Raw genomic sequence first — 18,968 nt, forward strand, 5'->3', positions numbered from 1 at the left:
GGATCCCACATGCTAAAACTAAGGACCTGGGGCAGACAAATAAATGAGTACTAAAAAAAAAAAATACTGAAGAGCTCATGTTAAGTGCCCAACAAAGAAAGACCATGAACACTCAAAAGGTCCAATAAGCCAGGTACCAACTGAAAGGAATGTTTGGTGTATGCGTCAGAGAGGAAGAGAGAGACTGAAGAAAAAGTAGAGTAGAGAAAGATTATTGTTTAATTGGTAAGAGCGAGTAGTGCATAGTGATACTTGGGCAGACTAAGATGTGAGAGCGCCAGGAGCAGACATCCTGTGTTGTTCTCCCAGTAAAACCAGGGTCAAGCAAGTTTTCCGGAAAATAACAAACTTCAAGTATTTGAGGAATGACTGAACATGTAAACAGGCCTGGGGAAAAGGCTGCTACCAAGCATTTAATAATTAAAGGTAAGTTTTAATACCAAAGTAGCAACAAAATGAGGGCCTAAGTTCCTTTCATCTCCTAACACCTAAAAGTAATTAAAAGGAAAGCAACTATTATCACTTCAACCTATAGATAAACAACAAACTTTTCAAATCTTCATGTCATGATGTATTGCAGTTTTGCTTCATATACATTCTGTTTATTTAAATGACATTTAAGTTAAAAAAAGAATTACTTCAATTTAATGTAGTACATACAGGTTGGTTTAGTGGGGAATAATAGTATTTAATTTACTGATAATGGTAATTATCAACGTGCTGATAACAATACCAGCATTGTTTTTTCAAAAATTCTTTAAAATGCCTAAGGAACCTTCCAGAAGAAAATGTTAACTATTGTAAAACTGAAGAAAATGGGCTCTTCATGCAGTGGCACTACAAGTAAGGCAATAAAGATAGGACATATGTAATTTTCTATTAACTTACTGATTTTACAGCTGCAGAAATGAAGCAAGCCTAGAAGTAAAGTGTTAGTCACTCAGTCGTGTCCAGCTCTTTGCAACCCCATGGACTGTAGCCTGCCAGGCTCCTCTCTCCATGGAGTTCTCCAGGCAAGAATATTGGAGTGGGTTGTCATTCCCTTCTCCAGGGGAGCTTCCCCACCCAGGGATTGAACCCAGGTATCCTGTATTGCAGGCAGATTCTTTACCACCTAAGCCACTGGGGAAGTTTCAAATTTTCAGAAAAAAATAAACGGACTCATTGATTCACAAGCATGAAGAATTTATGGATCTAGTAAAAAACCAAATGTTTGGAGACTGTAGTTTGTGAAGTCTTTAACAGAAGAGCAGACCTCCCTTTCCCCCAAGGACATACGATTAGAAAGAAAAGGATGATAGAACCCTTTGCAGTTCCTTAAAAACTGGTATTGATGAACACACAACGTGAAATGGCAGGGTTTTGAGAGCAAACAAGTTAAGACACACTTAAAATACCTTAAGCTTTCTATGATGGATGCCTTTGTCATCTTTCTGTAATACTAATTTTCTCAATTCTTTGTTCTCCTTTTCTAGCCGTTCCAAGATTCTCTGGTACTTTAACTGCAACACAGTAATACAAGTAACTTCATAAGAAACCAATTGGTTAAAAAATAACATTAAGTATAAATTAAAATCTTCCTTGATCCTGAAGCACTTAAAATGAATTATTTCATTTAAAATAATCTATGAGAATGTTGAACAAAATAATGATGAATATTATCTAAAACAATGAACTTTATAATCTTCTGTTATAATCGGCATCTTATTGGAAAATTCTTTGCTGTTTATGTTGAAGAAATTAATAAAAATACTAACAATAAAAGGAATTGAAAAGGCAAGCTCTTAAGTATACTCCATGAAGCACTATTTCCTGCATCAAAATTTTAAATCTTCAGTTTAGGCACATTTGACAAAAATTCAAATTTTCGTTATGCTCCTGTATTATTAAAATGGAATAAAATAAAAATAGCTAACGGTACCTGACCATGCGTTACATGACAGGCCCTTTACTCAGTGTTTCACCTGTATTAACTCCTTTAACGCTTCATGTGAGACTAAGGTTATACAGGTTAGGAATCAGAGGTTAGAGATGCTTAGGAGCCTATCCAAGGTCACATGGTTTTGAATACAGGTCTGAGTTGAGCGCCCAAACTCTTTTCAGTTTTGGTAGGTTCCTATGGCCAGAGATTACACATTAATTTTTAAAATATTGACATAAGAACAATTTAAAAGACTAATACGTTTATATAAGCTTTTTTGTCAAATTAGATGCTTGGCTACACACTGTTCTCCAATAAATGAGATCCTTTTCTAACTGGTCTTCTCTGTTTATACTTGATTCTATAAACATTAACCATGTTCAGAAAATCATTAAGAATTACGCTTTCTTACAACCAACTGGATTTTTTAAAAGTTTATTTTCAATTGGAGGACAATTACTTTACAATATTGGGCTGGTTTCTGCCATACACCAACATGGTGATTGGTATACACATATCCCCTCCCTCCACAACCTTCCTCCCCATCCCACCAACTGGATGTTTTTGTCCAATTTTACAGTACTATGTCTTTTGTTAATGGAAAGAAAGAAATGGAAAATTTTCTTGGAAAATATGTTAGGCTGTTACAATCTTCCAAGCACAAAGTAAATAACAAGAGATCATGGCTTTATCCTCAGAGAATGTCCAACTAAAGATAAATTTAAGAAATTATATAGTATGAGACAGGTAGAACTATAGGCTAGTTTATATTATAAATATATTTTTACAGAACTTATTCATTTATATTCAGTAACAGTACACACAACAAACTTCTGGTAGTTATCTAAGAATTAGACCTATGCTGTCTAATACAGATGGTAGCCACTGGCCACATATGGATACTTAGCACTTGAAATGTGGCTAGTCTGCACTAAGGTGTGTGTTAAGAATAACATACATCAGATTTCTGTAATTCAGTAAAAATGCATAAATACCACATTAGTATTTTTATACTGACTAGATCTATAACTATTTTAGGTCTGCTGCTGCTGCTGCTGCTAAGTCGCTTCAGCCGTGTCTGACTCTGTGCGACCCCATAGACGGCAGCCCACCAGGCTCCCCCATCCCTGGGATTCTCCAGGCAAGAACACTGGAGTGGGCTGCCATTTCCTTCTCCAATGCATGAAAGTGAAAAGTCAGAGTGAAGTTGCTCATGTCCGACTCTTAGTGACCTCATGGACTACAGCCTACCAGGCTCCTCCATCCATGGGATTTTCCAGGCAAAAGTACTGGAATAGGGTGCCACTGCCTTCTCACTTTGTTAAATATATTATTAACATTAAAATTCTACCTATTTATTTTTACCCTTATTTTAATGCAGAATTTTAAAGTACACATGGCTTGCATTTTATTTCAACTGGACACTATTAATATAGGTAATGCCATTATTGTATCATGAATTCTCCATAAAGTACTTTCATCAATGCCTAGCACCTTCCAACAAGTGGAAGAATTGATATCAACAGGTATATACGGTGGTAGGATTTCTACTGGTTCACTTGGTAAATAAGGAATCAATTATGGGGTCTACATTTTCTGGGGCTGGAAACACTCTTTGGTATATGTCAGTCTGCAGGCTTCCTGCAGAGATGTGCTACTGGGCCATCCTGCAAAGTTCTAGGCCAGTAATTCTGAAGAACTCATCAACAACACTTCAGGGTTTTTAAGAACAAAGACTGCTAAGTTCCACATCCAGAGTTCTGATTCAGTGGATTTGGGATGGGACTGATAATCTGCATTTCCAACAAGTTCCCAAAGAGTATTACTGATGCTAATGCTCCAGAGATCACATTCTGAGGCCAGTGAGTCTTAATCTCTGGCTGCAGACTATAATCACCCAGCTGTGAAGCCATAACAATGTTAGGGCTGCTCAGAGCACCCTTGATTCTAACATATAGTTGAGTATAAGAATCAATACATAGATATTAAGAAAACCTGAGACTCAATATACACTGGTTCCTAATTTCATTTAAATTGCTTTGTCGTTCTTTTCCCTAAAAAGCGACCCGTTGAGTCTTTTTAATTCAAACTTAATTACCACATATCATTGCATCTATAGAGAATAATTAATGCTAGAGTGGATGAAGTGATAATTTTTCACAAGAATGTTCTCTACTCAATTACATTGCACAGAACAAGTCTTTAAAATAATAATTGTATCAACTACAAGAGAATAACTCTTTAAAGTAGTGTCAGAAATATTAATACCTTTGGAAAGATTATTATCTGATTGGCTTTGGACTTTAGAGAACTGTGATATATTCCACCCCAATTTCTTTTAACTGTTACTCTAATTAGCCAGTCAATGTAAAAATACAAGCACAGGTTTACACAAGAACAAGTCACTTTCCCCAGTCTTTTCTGCCATAGTCTTCCTCAAAAATTAAAAGCATAAGATTCACTCAACAATAGCTTTTACACATAAATGAGTTAATTAAACTTATCAAGTTCCTTCATTATTCCTTCTCAATTAGCTTTTGCACTTGTGGGGGCATCTATTGATAATAATAAGGTTCTATCATTAAATCACTACAAACTTTGCTCAGTTAAAAAGATAAATTTCCACATCACCAAATTTAGAGTACAAGACAAACTCTTTGGTTCTTTTTACCCGACTATGAATTACATTAGTATTACCTGAGTATGCAGAAGCTCTTCTTGAAGTTGGTCAATTTTCTCTTTGTCTGACACCTAAATATTTAAAATAAAATTTTTTTATTTGAGTAGAATTATGTTTATACAGAATATACAGTAAGTTAACTTTTAAAATAAACCATTTTAAGAGTAAAAACTATATACTTTATATGGATATTTAATCAAAGGAAATTTTAAATCAAATGCTTATTTAAGAAAGTAATCTTATTCATCAACAAAAACAGCTCATGAAAAGTTTATATTAATGAAAACCTTAAAAAGAAATCATCTTCCTATTGCCATTCTAGTAATTTCTTATGACTGGCTTGTTAGAAAAATAAGAGATTGACACATACATTTACTACGTCCTTGACAGGTTGTTTTGTACTCAAGCACAGGGACTTGGATGCTTGAGAAACAAGGCACTGAAATCCTTACAATAATGTTTTCAGAAGTCAGACGTGTTATAATGTACAGCTACTGAAAAAATTCATTGGTCATAGTGTATCTTTTAAGCAAACACTTATCCATTTTCATTCCATAAGCAGGAAAGTGTTTAATATATGCAAAGAACAATCGTATTTTCAGAACTTTAGGTGGCCAGATACTTGTTTTTAAATTTAGTTCCACTGCAAGATCTTCTAACCCATGATAAAACGAATGCAGAAGCAGTGAAGCTGAGTAAAGCAAACAAAATTGATTTGAAATAAAGTAGGATAAAATCCACAGGTATTGGGGAAACTACTCCTAATGATTACTAACGCTAATAGTTCTAAGATAAGATATTCAAACTAAAGAACTTTATTCTATGAAAAGTAATCACAACTCTAAATATAAAACACAATAATCAACTGCAATTAAAATGATGTCATTTATGACAAATCCATGTAACTGCTTTGACTCCTTAGTGAGATGCCAAAGTTGCCATTCTCAATCTTAAAATAATTATCTAACTTCTGTACTCAAAATTTTTAAACATGATTTTATTCCACAGGAGACAAAAATCAAGTTAAAACGCAGGTAAATCTTTATTCATCCTGATTTCACTGGCTACTTAAGCAGCCAAGACTTCACGGTAGCAAACATATATGAAAATATTCTAAATGATTTGCTTATTGAAGTGGACATTAATAACTCTTATCCATGCAATAAAATGTTATTTTGAGATTTTAATTCCTATTTCCAAATGCTTTCTCAAAACTCCCCCCAAACTTCTTTTAAATAAAAATGACAATACTTACTAGAAATGATAGGTACATAATCCATAATTGCTTTTCCCTAAAAAGCCTATGTCTAAAAATTTCAAATTTTATTTTGCAAATTAGAAAAATGCAACATAAAACAAACTTTGTATTACTGCTTCTCACTCCAGTACAGCAAGCAGCAACTTGTGGATAGAAGCATTTTTCATTGACTATGTGTTTGTGTAAAATGGACAAGAATTATTAATCATCTCCTAAAATGTGAGAAAACAAGCATGTTGAGGAGCCCACAACCCAAAGAACAAAATCCTGAAGGCCAATGAAGAAATAAATTCCATATTTTGATCATATGGCATGACATCACACTGTAATAATGTGATCGCAAAAATTGTTATGCAGATTATAATCCCAATTCATCTGGAAAGTTACTCTGATTTACTGTTCCATTAAATATTCATCCAACTGAAGTTAAGTCGTATGAAATGTATAAACAGCATTAGTATAGGATGTGAATACTTAATGATATCATGCAATATAATCTAAGTTACAGTAGAAAATCCAACATATCTCTACAACTGGGGCAATAATTGAGAAAGCAATATAATTACACAAAACAGAATGTTTATACAAGCCAAGGACTATAAAGGACTAACCTTGACAATTTGGTAAAATAAAAAAGACATATAAAGAATTAAAATGATATAAGGTTATTAGAATATTACAAACACAATTTTTATGCTAATATTAGTATTTAGTAACAATGATTTAGGATTTTTATAAATTTGTATTTTTAGGAGTATTTAAATTTATCATATGCCCTTCTGGCCTGACTGTTAGGAATAACTCATGCATAGTTTCACCAATACACTTCCTATCTGCCTAACGTTAAATTAAAAGGTTAATACTATATTACATAAAAGGTTGATGATGAGTCAAGAATTAGATCTAGGATTTTATAGGAAACAAGATTAAAACCTTCAGGTTCACAAAATAAATCTTAAAGATTAGTGATAAGATACTTTGACATATTTTAAGAGAATAATACATGCTACTGTTAGTCTATCACTTATTTGAAGTCTTAACTAGCAACCTGGGATGTATTTTATTTCGATGCACTTTACTAGCAAAATTCAGCTACTTACAGTAAGTCCTTGTCTTATGGTTTAATGTATTTAGTTTTCATTATGAAATTAGTTCAAAACTCACCCTGACAGAAATGGGTATCAATAGTCTTGAAACCAGAGCTTTCCTACAATTCCAGGGCTGTAAAACTGATGGAGAAAGAGCGGAACCCTCTGCAGAAACAAGCTAAAGCTGAAAGAGAAAAACCTTTACTAGCTCCTAACAAAAGCAAGCCTGATTTTTAAATTTTAAGTATTTCTTCCTACTAAGCAATTGTAGCCATTCTGAAATATGGAAATGTATAAGACTCGCAAACATTTCTACGTATGCGTACATACATATTCACAGGAGGCAAATCTACCAAGGGCAGTTTTAATCTACCATCTCTGCATGAGCTCCTCTACTTGGATGATACAGGGAAAATCTACTAGCTGCTACCAATAAGATATAAATAGGGACTTCCCTGGAGATCCAGCGGTTAAGATCCTTGGAGAGGGTGCGGGTTTGATCCCTGGTCAGGGAGCTAAGATCTCACATGCTGTACAGTAGTACCAAAAAAAAAAAGCAAGCATTAAAAAAAAAAAAAAAAAGAAGGCCTACTAATATTTTCAAAATGTAGTAGGAAAGAATCATCAAAAAATGACAAAAAGTAGCTGCGGTTTTGTACCTCAAGTAAACCTCAAATGCCTGGAAAGATAAAAGTCTCATCAAATTAGCACTTTGGTCATTATGACAACGTAAGGCTGAAGTCACCAGTGTACTAACTATAAGGGGAACAGAGGGAAGATACAGTAAGGAAATCATCTTTAAGGACAGTAAAAGAATGATACTATTATAGAGGTGCACAAATTGTTTTTCGTCTCATTTACTTTCACACAAGGTAAGTGGGCAGGAACAAGCCCCGTTTTGTGCCCTTCTAAGTATATCTTAATAAACAAAATAAACAGAGGTACAGCCCTGTCAGTAGCTCTTTCACAAATATGGAGAGTGAGGAATAAAAGAGGGGTTATACATGGATAATCCAATAAATATTAGGATGAGGAAGGATAACTCTAGGTCTGAAAAAAGGCCCCAAATGAACATTAACCCTTGGCAGTGTAGAAAATAAACAGTATTCACTATTGCTTTCATTTAAACTGTCAGATTCAATAGGATATTAATAATCTTAAACTGTATTAGAATCTTAAAATAGCAGATCTATGGGGCTCACTGCAAATTATTTTACCATTAAGAAAAAACAAGATCTACTGGTCTTGAAAACAAGAGCTATATTCATATTTCTAACTAACACACCAAAACATAACAGTTTCTTTCCCTCTTCTGTAATGAAGTTAAGGACAGAAGCTGAGCCTGAGCATTCCAGCTTGTTAGTATACTTAAGTGGTACTCTGAACAGCATGAGGATCAGAGAATGCTAAAGCACCGTTTACACTAAGTCCTCCTGTGATTTAACACATGTAGGAAAATAATTTGTTTCTATTTCCATCTATATTATTCATTTACTGAAAGCTAAAGGACATATAGCAGTTGATTTCACAGCCATGGAATTGAGAAAAGCCAGGAAGCTACACTGAAAGAATAAATTATGATTAGTACTGTACTAACCACCACCAAATGTGACAGGGTTAGCCAGTAGGATCATTTCACTAATTATCTGTAATATTGGTTGATTTCACTATCAGAATGTACAGGAAACTAATTATATGACCAGATTATTTTCCTTAAGATTTGTACCTAACTGTAAAAACTTTTCTAATATATGTAACTAGCTGATGTCAAGATCTTACAACCAAATTTTTTAAATCATTTTAAACTCTTAATTTGACTCTAGTCTCTCTAGGACATTAACCTGCGGATCTACATTACAGGATCATCTAAAGCCAAAGCATTGTTTTTAAGGATTTCTTGGTGACACCTATGAGCAAATATTTGTACAGTGTTACACTGAGTTTTATTAGAATCTGTCCTTTAGTGACCAGAATTATATCAAATTTCCAATGTTCAGTTTTTCAGTGGACAAGGTGAAAATCTGTGCTGACTTTGTTAATAAATGTCAAAAGTCTTATTAAAAGTTAATCAAAGTATTTAAGAATAACTGTCCAAAACTTAGGTCAAAATAGTTTTCTTTTGTAGGAAACAAGAATTCTATGCTGAATCATTTTAACTAAAAACCATTTCATTCTTTAACATGGTCATTCACAGTAACCCTTTTCAATTTAGAAGTGAAAACTTAGAGAACAGACAAGTTGGCCACAGATTTAGGGTGACTCAATAACTGGGCCAAGTAAACCGCACTTCACAATTATCTAAGTACAAGTCCATGAACCCTTACAGATAATCTAATTTTCAGAAAATAAATTACTATGTTTAATATTTCGGGTTTGTTTGCATACTCCAGAAAGTTGCATATCTGTATTATCTTTCATATTTTTATCTTGTCAAAACTAATTTCTCAAAATTGTAGTCCATGAATGGATTAAGGTGACGTGATATTGGTAGAAATGGCTGATTAGTGTAAGCAAATCAGTAGCCCCTTAAACCATCCATCACCTTGCGCTTCTGTTGGGCATAGCTCGTGCTATATTGGCCAGCAGCTCTGCGTGCTTCCTCTTCATGCTCTTGAATTTGCTGTTGTAAGAGAATGAGCTCACCAAGCAGACCCTGCCATGAGTTTACAGCCAGGAGAAGAGGAAAATTGGGGAGGAGAACAATGTTAAACCAAAGGGTACAAGAAAGGAACAGGTGTAAGTTAGGGAGGAATGGATAGCTTGTAACAAAAATGGAAACTCAGTTATGTACCTTTAGAGCCACTATATAACTGGGCTCTGTACCACATTTCCACTTTTCCCCTCAGTAAAATTATGTCTCAAATATAAAACACCATAGTCTAAAAAGCGAAAAGGAAAATGCAGTAAGTGACTGTTTGCTGAATAAAATGAGCCAGATATAATATCAACACATAGTAAACCTAGACTAACTGGAATGCTCACGAAGGCGGCACTTCAGTCCACTAAATGAGTAACAGGAACACTGAGAAAACAAATACTCCCACCCTTAATTTTGAACTGCCAATATGAACCAGTGTATGTTCCTGACTTGATACATAGGGGGCAAAAAAAAAACCCAAACTGATTTTTCATGTGTTGATATACAGGCCTGAATCTAATTCTCAACCGTTAAGTTTCTTAAGACTAAATGGAGAATACATAATAGCTTAATTACTTATTAAACCATTATTTTTAAGTAAATATTTTTTCCTTAACATCTAATGTCTTCAACTAAAGATCCCTTAAGGGACTTCCCTGGTGGTCTAGTGGTTAAGACCCTGCCTGCTTCTATTGCAGGGGGCACGGGTTCAATCCCTGGTCTGGAAACTAAGATTCCACAAGCCATGTGGCATGGCCAAAAAGTAAATAAATCAATAAATATCTCTGAAAACTTAGTTTTGAGCATCAAGTTAATCAAGGTTTTACATTAATTCATAATTTTACATGCCTACACACATAATCTTATTTGATTAAAATTTAAGAGTTTTTTAAATTAAAAAATGTTTGAGGTACTGTTTTAGTTTTATACAACAACAAATAAGAACTGTGACTGAATTTTCACTTTCTATGAGCTGTTCTGACATTAAGTAAAAACGGCCTCTGAGAATATAACCAAGGGTACATTAATTACTAAAGCACAAGTTCCATTAAAGAACATAATTAAAATATGGAGATAATACAGTTGTTACAGAAACAATAAAGGAAAAAAACTCAGTCTGGACCTATGTACAAAGTAATCACCATTTCTACGCTAAAATGTCATTCCATTTATAATAATGAAATGTTCATCTAATGCACTGCATTCATGTGGAATGAAACTAAAATACAGGCCATTTTCTATACAGCGTTTTTAACTGCTGGTCTATTAGATAACCAACCTCAAGAAATGTAGGAGAAGTAACAATCGGGAATTGACAATGCTACGAACCTTATATTTTCTTAATTAGAAACCCTAAAAAGGTAAAGTTGCAATGAAGTCACCCTTTAATCTTCATAAGAATAGTTTACCTGGGAGAACAATGGGCTCAATTTTTACCAAGTCATAAAAATTAAAAGTTAGGAAAATTAACACTCATTTAAATAATCTAAGTTAGGAGTTTCAAATAGCCTCAGAGCTTTATAAATAACTGCCAAAAATATTTTATTTTCTTTAATATAATCATAAAGCTTCTTAAAATGAAATACTGATTAATGTTACATTTACATTTTAACTAGCAGACCCACCCGGAAGCTTAATACGTTAGTTTATATAATCCAAACATTTATATAAATAAAAAAGTTTAGCAGAAAAGAAATAAATACAAAAAGAAAAGCTGTATTTTATAGTACAGCACTTTAAGGAAAATATTAACAAACAATTAAGGGAATTTTTTACCTTCTTAGGTTTAATACATTAAACTGTACCAATATAATGAATCTGGTTGACTTACTATAAATCAAAGGATGAAACTAGTTGATATTTCTGCATGACAAGTAAGAGAACATCAAAGTGGCAAGTAACATAACTGAAATTTCAACATCTGTTTCCAAATTCAGTAGTACAAAATATACTTATAAAAAACTGCAGTTATCTTTTAGATATATTCTTTAAATAAACATTTTTATGGTCATTGATAAATCTAAAAGAAATGCAATGTCAACTCACTAGCCTCATCATTCGCATAACTTTTTACGTCCTTTTCTTTCATTTCATGTATCCCTGCTTTTCGTCAGGCAAAAGAAATTACTCAGCTCATTTTTATTCAGTCATTTATCTTAATAGTTTCTACTCATCCAAGTGTTTAGATTTCTCAAAATAGCTCTTTTAAAGAAGGCATCTCATGTTGGCTTACACATTAATGTGCCTGTGCTTTAATTAACATAATCCTCAGTATTATAGTTTATAAAATACCAAAGCAGTATGAAAATATTCCACACTTCTAAACTGTGCTGGTCTCTCACACACAGGTTTCTTATTTATTGATAACTTAAACACCCCTCTCTAATCCATTGCTTACATGTATATACAAACTGTATGGTAAATACTCTAACATGTATTAAAGTATAAGAAAAACATCCTCTTTCTAGTGACACCTCACTTTCCTTCCAAGTCTGTTACTGAAGCACTGATATGTGAAGGTAGTTGAAATTAACTGTTACCTCCTGAAAAAAGTAGGAAGAAAACAAGAATTAGACACAGAAAAAAACTATTTACACTATACTATACAACTAAAAATGGTTACTTATATTTTAGGCATCACATCTCACTTATCTATGCACTGCTAGGCTAGCTTTTAAAGCCAAGGCCATGTTGAATAAGGAGGAAGAAAAATGTGTGTGCCTCCTGTGTCAGATACATCCTTATATGAACAAAACACTTAATAAATATTTTCCCAAGGTCAGACATTTTTCTCTCAAGCAACAGCACATAATTTTAAATGACATATATTAAAAACGCAGTACTTGTGGCCTATAACAATAGTCACTGTAAACGACCCCAGGTGATACACTCTCAAAACATCTCTTGGTTACTGTCAGTTTGACACCGCTGCTCTCACGGTCCCATACTGCATGTACAACGTTCTCGGGTTTTTAAAAAAGCATAGCGTCAGACCAAGAAAACCAACTCCAAAAACCAAGACATAACTGAAAGTGCTAAAAGACCTCTGAAAGTTGATGGTTGTTATTTTTTAAAACCTCGAAATTATGACTCATTTTTATGTGAATACATTTAAAATACTACATTTTGGTAATTTCCTGGCTGCCCAGTAGTTAGGACTTGGAGCTGTCACTGCTAAGGCCCTAGGTTTGATCCTTGGTGGTCAGAGAGCTAAAATCCTGTAAGCCACAAGGCATGGCCAAAAAAATAAAAATACTGTATCTTTAACAGTATTCTAAACATGAATAGCAGAGGAGGGCCTACACCTTGTTTGTTTTTATACCTAGCACATAGAATAAGGTCTTGACACTTCAGGTGTGTTATGGCCAGCACCTAGGTTAGGGCTTGGCACATGTTTGCTGCAAAAATACACAAAGTTTACAGCATAAGATCCAAACTGGGTTGTCTAAAACTTGCTTACTCTGTAAATAAGCTAAACATCAAGCCCACAATCCATTTTTCCCACTTATCACAATTCCCAGAATATACTCAACAAGAAATAAGAAAAGAAGAAGAAATTCATCAAATAACATTAATATGCTGTTAACTCATGCAACAATTCAAAGTATAAGATAATATCATCATATTAATATTTATTGACTTTTATTATGTGCCAGATCTTATGCTGAAGGACTTTACGAAATGCCCACACTAACCATTATCAGGTAGCATGCCCCTTATTATTGAAGGGAAAACCAAAAACTTGGAGAAACTAAGGAACTTATCCAAGGTCATACACCTCAGAAAACCAGAAGGGCAGGGTCTGAATACAGGCAGTGTGACTCAACGTCTGCACCTGACAGCATCCTGTGAGCTCTACAGTCTCACTATTTTAGTGTCTGACCCTTCAGGTTCAATCTACATGTAAATAAGGAAAACGGTAAAACTACAACACTTCAGAGGACATGTGTAAATTACCCTTTAGAGAAGGAGCTGGCAAACTATAGTGGGCTGCCTGAGCCCATAGGGCTTGCAAACCTAAAATATTTTCAATCTGGACCTCTAAGAAAAAGCTTGCCAACTTCTGTTTTATTAGTTTGGGGTCCAGAAAACAACTTTGTGAAAGTAAAAACTTCTTCCCGTTCCACTTAAAAAATATTTCTAGGCACTAATCTACTTTTCAAAGTTTGAATAATTCTGCTATTAGCTACAAAGATCTATTTTCCTATTTTTCTCCTTCCTGCTGCTGCTAAGTCGCTTCAGTTGTGTCCAACTCTGTGTGGGTCTGGCAGCCCACCGGGCTCCCCCGTCCCTGGGATTCTACAGTCAAGAACACTGGAGTGGGTTGCCATTTCCTTCTCCAGCGCATAAAAGGGAAAAAGTGAAAGTGAAGTCGCTTGTCCGACTCTTCGTGACCCCAGGGACTGCAGCCCACCAGGCTCCTCCGCCCATGGGATTTTCCAGGCGAGAATACTGGAGTGGGGCGCCATCACCTTCTCCTTTCTCCCTCCTAGTAATATATAATTCTTCTCAAGATATTCAGAACCAATCAAAATATTTTTAATATTGGAGATCAGAAGAAAATAAGTCTTTCTACTTATTTAACTTGCCCCAATTCAGAAACACCATATCCTATTTTACTGTTTGGACAATTTCTACAAATGATAATTTTTAAAGATGGACAAATCAGTCTATTACCAATAGTTTTTATCAAAATTACAATTTCTACAAAATCCCCTTTGTTCCAAATTATTACACCTAAAGACAGTGTTATGTACACGTATATATTAAATGTAAAAAAAACAAAAAAATGCAATATGCTATCATTAAGGAATAAAATAAGTATCTAATCACGTACAGTTGCTAGTTGTTAGCTGCTCAGCAAACTTAAGCTTCCTGAATCTGCGGCTTCTTGATGGTGCTGGTTCTGAGAATTTCATTTTGCCACAGTTTACATCATTTGTTGCATGAGGATTTCCAGAAATGTAAATCCCACTTAAGCAATACTGCTTTGTTACAATTCAGAAATCCAAGGACATGTGCTCCTTCACATTCTTATTCTCCTCAATAGTTGTTCAAATATTGAAGCCCAAGAGAAATTTACAGGTAATCAGAGCAAAAAGACACATAAAAATCTGGGCCCACTCTTGTTAGCATTAGCCAAATTTACTTACTTTAAATTAGCCTTTTACCGAGTTAAATAAATTGACAAGATGTTTTTTTTAAGAGTTCAGCAATATCCTAGGTGCTTTGAGAACAGAGATTTTGTGACAGAAATAGCCCATTAAATACTAAGAATGGAACCCAGAGTAAATAGTGTTTCATCTGTCTAATGTCTTAAATGTTAAGAGTATAATTATTGGGACTAAAATGGTTACAGAAGGCTTCATGAAGCTGAACTTTGAGGATGAGGAAAAATTAGGCAGAGAAAAGGGAAGAGAAGTGGGCAAGTTTTACTTACAAAATAAGTAAAGCCACACAAATAAGAATTACAGTAACATGTGGAAAGGAAGAACATTGCTATTTAATGGTTATTTTTAAAATGGTAACAACACTTTGATTTGGACTTCAAGTATTTTCTATAAATATAAATGTACTTATAACCTTCAAAATAATATTTACTACTTCTGTGAGATGTTTATGACCAATCAGAAACATGACAGAACAAAAGCACAGATAATGTCTCGTTTAACAAATTTTCACTAGAACACATCAATGTTACTGAATCTAAAAAGAGGAGATACACTATGTGGTCCCGTTACTATACATATTATGACTGAATACAGAAATCTGGGGATTTACAAATCAGGTGAGTCCATTAATTCACTAAAGAAGGCTTGCCACTCCAATTCTGAATTTGCCTTCAAATATCCAGGTCTCAAAAACATTATTAAGTTCATACTAAGGGCTCTTTCCAGTATTTTTCTATAGTGGACACAAGTTTAAATTTTTCTGATTAAAAGCATTTACTAAAATGTAGTTTCAGTACTTTCCCACTTTTTATTTATCAAAAACACATAAAGAACTTTTGATCGACATAACTACTGTCCACAAACTGAATAGATATAAACCCAGGCAAAATCAAAGAAATCTGATTGATGTTTAGTTAACCTGTGCAGCATTACGTGGAAATAAATGCTTTTTGACTTTCTGAAGACCTCAATTACAACTTTTCAGAACACCTAAAGTCTAACAACTCCAGACTGGGAACAACAGGTAATCTGTCAATTTTGTTTTCCTTCTGTTGACTCAAGTCAGTTGACCTCTATGTTCCTGCAACTCCCTGTCACTTTCATTTAAGCTGACTTACAAAGGCTCCTAACTATCCTTCTACTCACCAGTATTTTTCCAGATGTGTTCTCTTATTAAAAAGAACAAGTTTTTCTTTTTAGTTCTATTCATAGAAATGTTTTTTATTACATTAAAAAAAATCCAATTCACATTTACATTTCTAAGATAAGTCTAGCTAGAAACTTTGGTATAAACGAGTCGATCATTAAGCTAAGTCATGACCATTATTTTATATCTTGAGGCTCTCAAACACCAGACTAAACCAACCAAAAAGGCACCACCTGAACTCTGGCTACCATCCTGCTGCTGCTGCTAAGTCGCTTCAGTCGTGTCCGATTCTGTGCGACCCCAAAGATGGCAGCCCACCAGGCTCCCCTGTCCCTGGGATTCTCCAGGCAAGAACACTGGAGTGGGTTGCCTGGCTACCATCCTACCACCTCTGATTATTGCCCAAATTTGCAAATTTGATGTTTTAGAGTAATTTCAAGGAGGCTTCTGCTAAGGTCTCCCTTTCCATGGTTACATTCAACCATCCATTTACAGACAAGTTTCTTACGATCCATGTATCTGCATCTTGTCTGCGTAGTTCATTATTTTCAAACATCACAGGTATACACTTAAGCCTTGAAAAAATGCTGCATATTAATAAAATTCAAAACCACCAGTTGAGGCTGACAATACTTTCTCTATATAGTAAATATTTATACTACATTTAATACTATCTGATTTAACCTATGAAAATGGCTTAATTAGAACTCGATGTAGTATTTATAACAAATAGTTGGAAATAACTGATGAGCTTTTAATGGAAAGATAATCACCATAAATTATGGAAAAGTTTAAAAGAAATAGTCTACTGCAGTATTTATCTTCAAGCAAAGTGAACTGTAAAATAAAGCAATAAATTTGCTCTCATGTCTACTGTATAAAATAAAATCTGTAAATATAAATAAATTTTCAGAGATTAGTTCTCTTGTTTCTTCTATACTGCGGAGCTTCTGACCATTTATCACTTACTACTACTCATTTATCACTTTAGCAGGATTATAAGGGAATTATCCGTCAGGTCCAAAACAGGCAGGATTCTCAGGAACCAAAACAATCATAGGCCATGTCAGAAAAGAACAGAGATGCAGGCCTCGCCTAACTGATCTAGGCAACAAGAAATCTTGGCACCTGAAAATCATACTACCAAAAAAAAAAAAAAAAGAAAGAAAATCATACTACCATCTCTGTAACAGAGGTTCCTTCTCCTCAGATACATTCGTTTCTCTCTGTACATTAAATCTACCTGCATCAAGGGTTAAGCCTTTGGCTCAAAAAAAAGTTGATCATCATAGGCTAATTTCTATTCAGATTTTTCTTCCCAGTAGCATGCATAGTCAAGGGTGTCCCTGGTCAAAATAACACCAAGGGTAAAGGAAATGGAAAAGGATATAAAAAATGATCAAGTTTAAAAAATACACACACACACATATACACACATCTTGAAAAATGTTTTCTCCAAAAGATCAAGTTAAAATAGAAAAAAAAATCTTTTGAAATATAATTGACACGTGGAATATCACATAAGAAGTTCAAAGCTGAAGGATAAGAAACCAGATGGAAATCTAAACAAAGGAATTATTTTCTTCCTGCTTCCCCCAAAAGCTGTGAAATTATTTACCTCAATGCATTAAAACCACAATAACCTTCATTATTTGTTAAATGTTTGCACTTAATTTTTAAACATTCATAGAGTATTTTCCAGATATCTATTTATCTAGGTATTATTTTGAAAAAAGCTTTCAAGGAATCACTTGTATCACAATTTTTGAAAAGATGAAAAAAGTGAAGATTAAGACAGTATCAGGCTAACATGAATACAAATACACAACAATGCATGTTATTCTATATCAGCAAATCTCCTAAAACTTTATATGGATTTTATGGAAATTAGCATATCCTAAATAATTCCACACATAATTCTGTTGACTACCAATGTAATAGAAATCTATATCCCCCAGTAACAAACTTGGTATTTCCTTAAGATTTCCCCTAAGTATATAACATGAAACATTGGTATCTAGAAGATATTTCCTGGAAAAAAGGGTTTTGTTGGTAAATATATTTAGAAAACTGCATATTTTGATGAATCTCTTATAGCTTCACAGTGCACATGCATATATCAGGTCTGAGAAATCCCAGAGAAAAGAAGCCTGCTTGTTTTATTTACACCAGTTTTCCCCCACACATATTTAACAACAAAACCCTTTGTCACAAAAACCCTGGAAACTAATAATTCTCAAATATATTTGAGGGAAACCGGATTATCCAATTATATTTCCAGAACTGTTGCATAAATGCCTTGCATTTTGTACCAAGAATAATAACAATACCTCCATTGGATAATTTTATGTTTGCTTCTCAGATGTTACCATTTTAAAATCTCCCAGGGTAAGTAAAAATTAAAAAAAATCTTTCAAGACTATCTATGTGGAAAGTGCTCCTTTATACTTACCTTTCTGTATCGCTTGTCACTTTCAGATCCGGGATCTGTTGCTCTAAAGGCTGTTTCTCCAGGTGAACCTTAAAGATAAATATTCAGTCTTATAAATTCTCCAGTGAGGCCAAAAGTCTAAACTAAATTCCATATCATATTTAGTCAGTTGAAAGGTAAGTGGATTTTTAGAGCAAAAATCATTTTGGAAAGCTATTCTTATTTTAAGAAACAAAGTGGTAACCTAAGAAAAAAAAATTTCAAAACAATTACAGGACCTGTTTAACTGATTTTTAAAAATGTCACTGTAAAGTACAATTAAAAAATAAGAATCTTTGATAAGATTATTTTACACGAGAATACTTACAGTTCGGCCATACACTACTGCCATAAGAGACCACATACAGTAAAAAAAAAAAAGTAAAAATGTCAACTGGGACCAGACAGATGAGACAAACTAAAATGGCTTTGTTTCAGTTATGAGAAACAACCAGATCTGGTTCAAGAAAATAGTTTCATTAAGCAAACTTTCTTTTTAACAGTTTTAATCTTATAATATAGATACATACTTAGGAATTTTAATTTCATCACAAAATAATTATTTTATTATTTCCACCTAAATTTAGAATAATGA

General features: G+C 33.9%; 1 protein-coding gene across 4 annotated transcripts in view; it reads right to left on the reverse strand.

The window, feature by feature from the left end:
* The window catches only part of OPA1 (OPA1, mitochondrial dynamin like GTPase), an 81,661-nt gene that overhangs the window by 54,264 nt on the left and 8,429 nt on the right, over window positions 1-18,968 (reverse strand). For 2 of the 4 annotated variants that reach the window (XM_005675103.3, XM_005675105.2), the window contains 4 exons: window positions 18,356-18,423; window positions 9,490-9,600; window positions 4,619-4,672; window positions 1,398-1,502 (listed from right to left, as the gene is read on the reverse strand). In XM_005675103.3, coding sequence (XP_005675160.2) covers window positions 1,398-1,502; window positions 4,619-4,672; window positions 9,490-9,600; window positions 18,356-18,423 — 338 coding nt within the window. The remainder of the gene's footprint in view (window positions 1-1,397; window positions 1,503-4,618; window positions 4,673-9,489; window positions 9,601-18,355; window positions 18,424-18,968) is intronic. The other 2 variants (XM_005675107.3, XM_005675106.3) reach the window with 1 other exon arrangement.

Source organism: Capra hircus, chromosome 1, assembly GCF_001704415.2.
Source record: "Capra hircus breed San Clemente chromosome 1, ASM170441v1, whole genome shotgun sequence".
NCBI lineage: Eukaryota > Metazoa > Chordata > Mammalia > Artiodactyla > Bovidae > Capra > Capra hircus.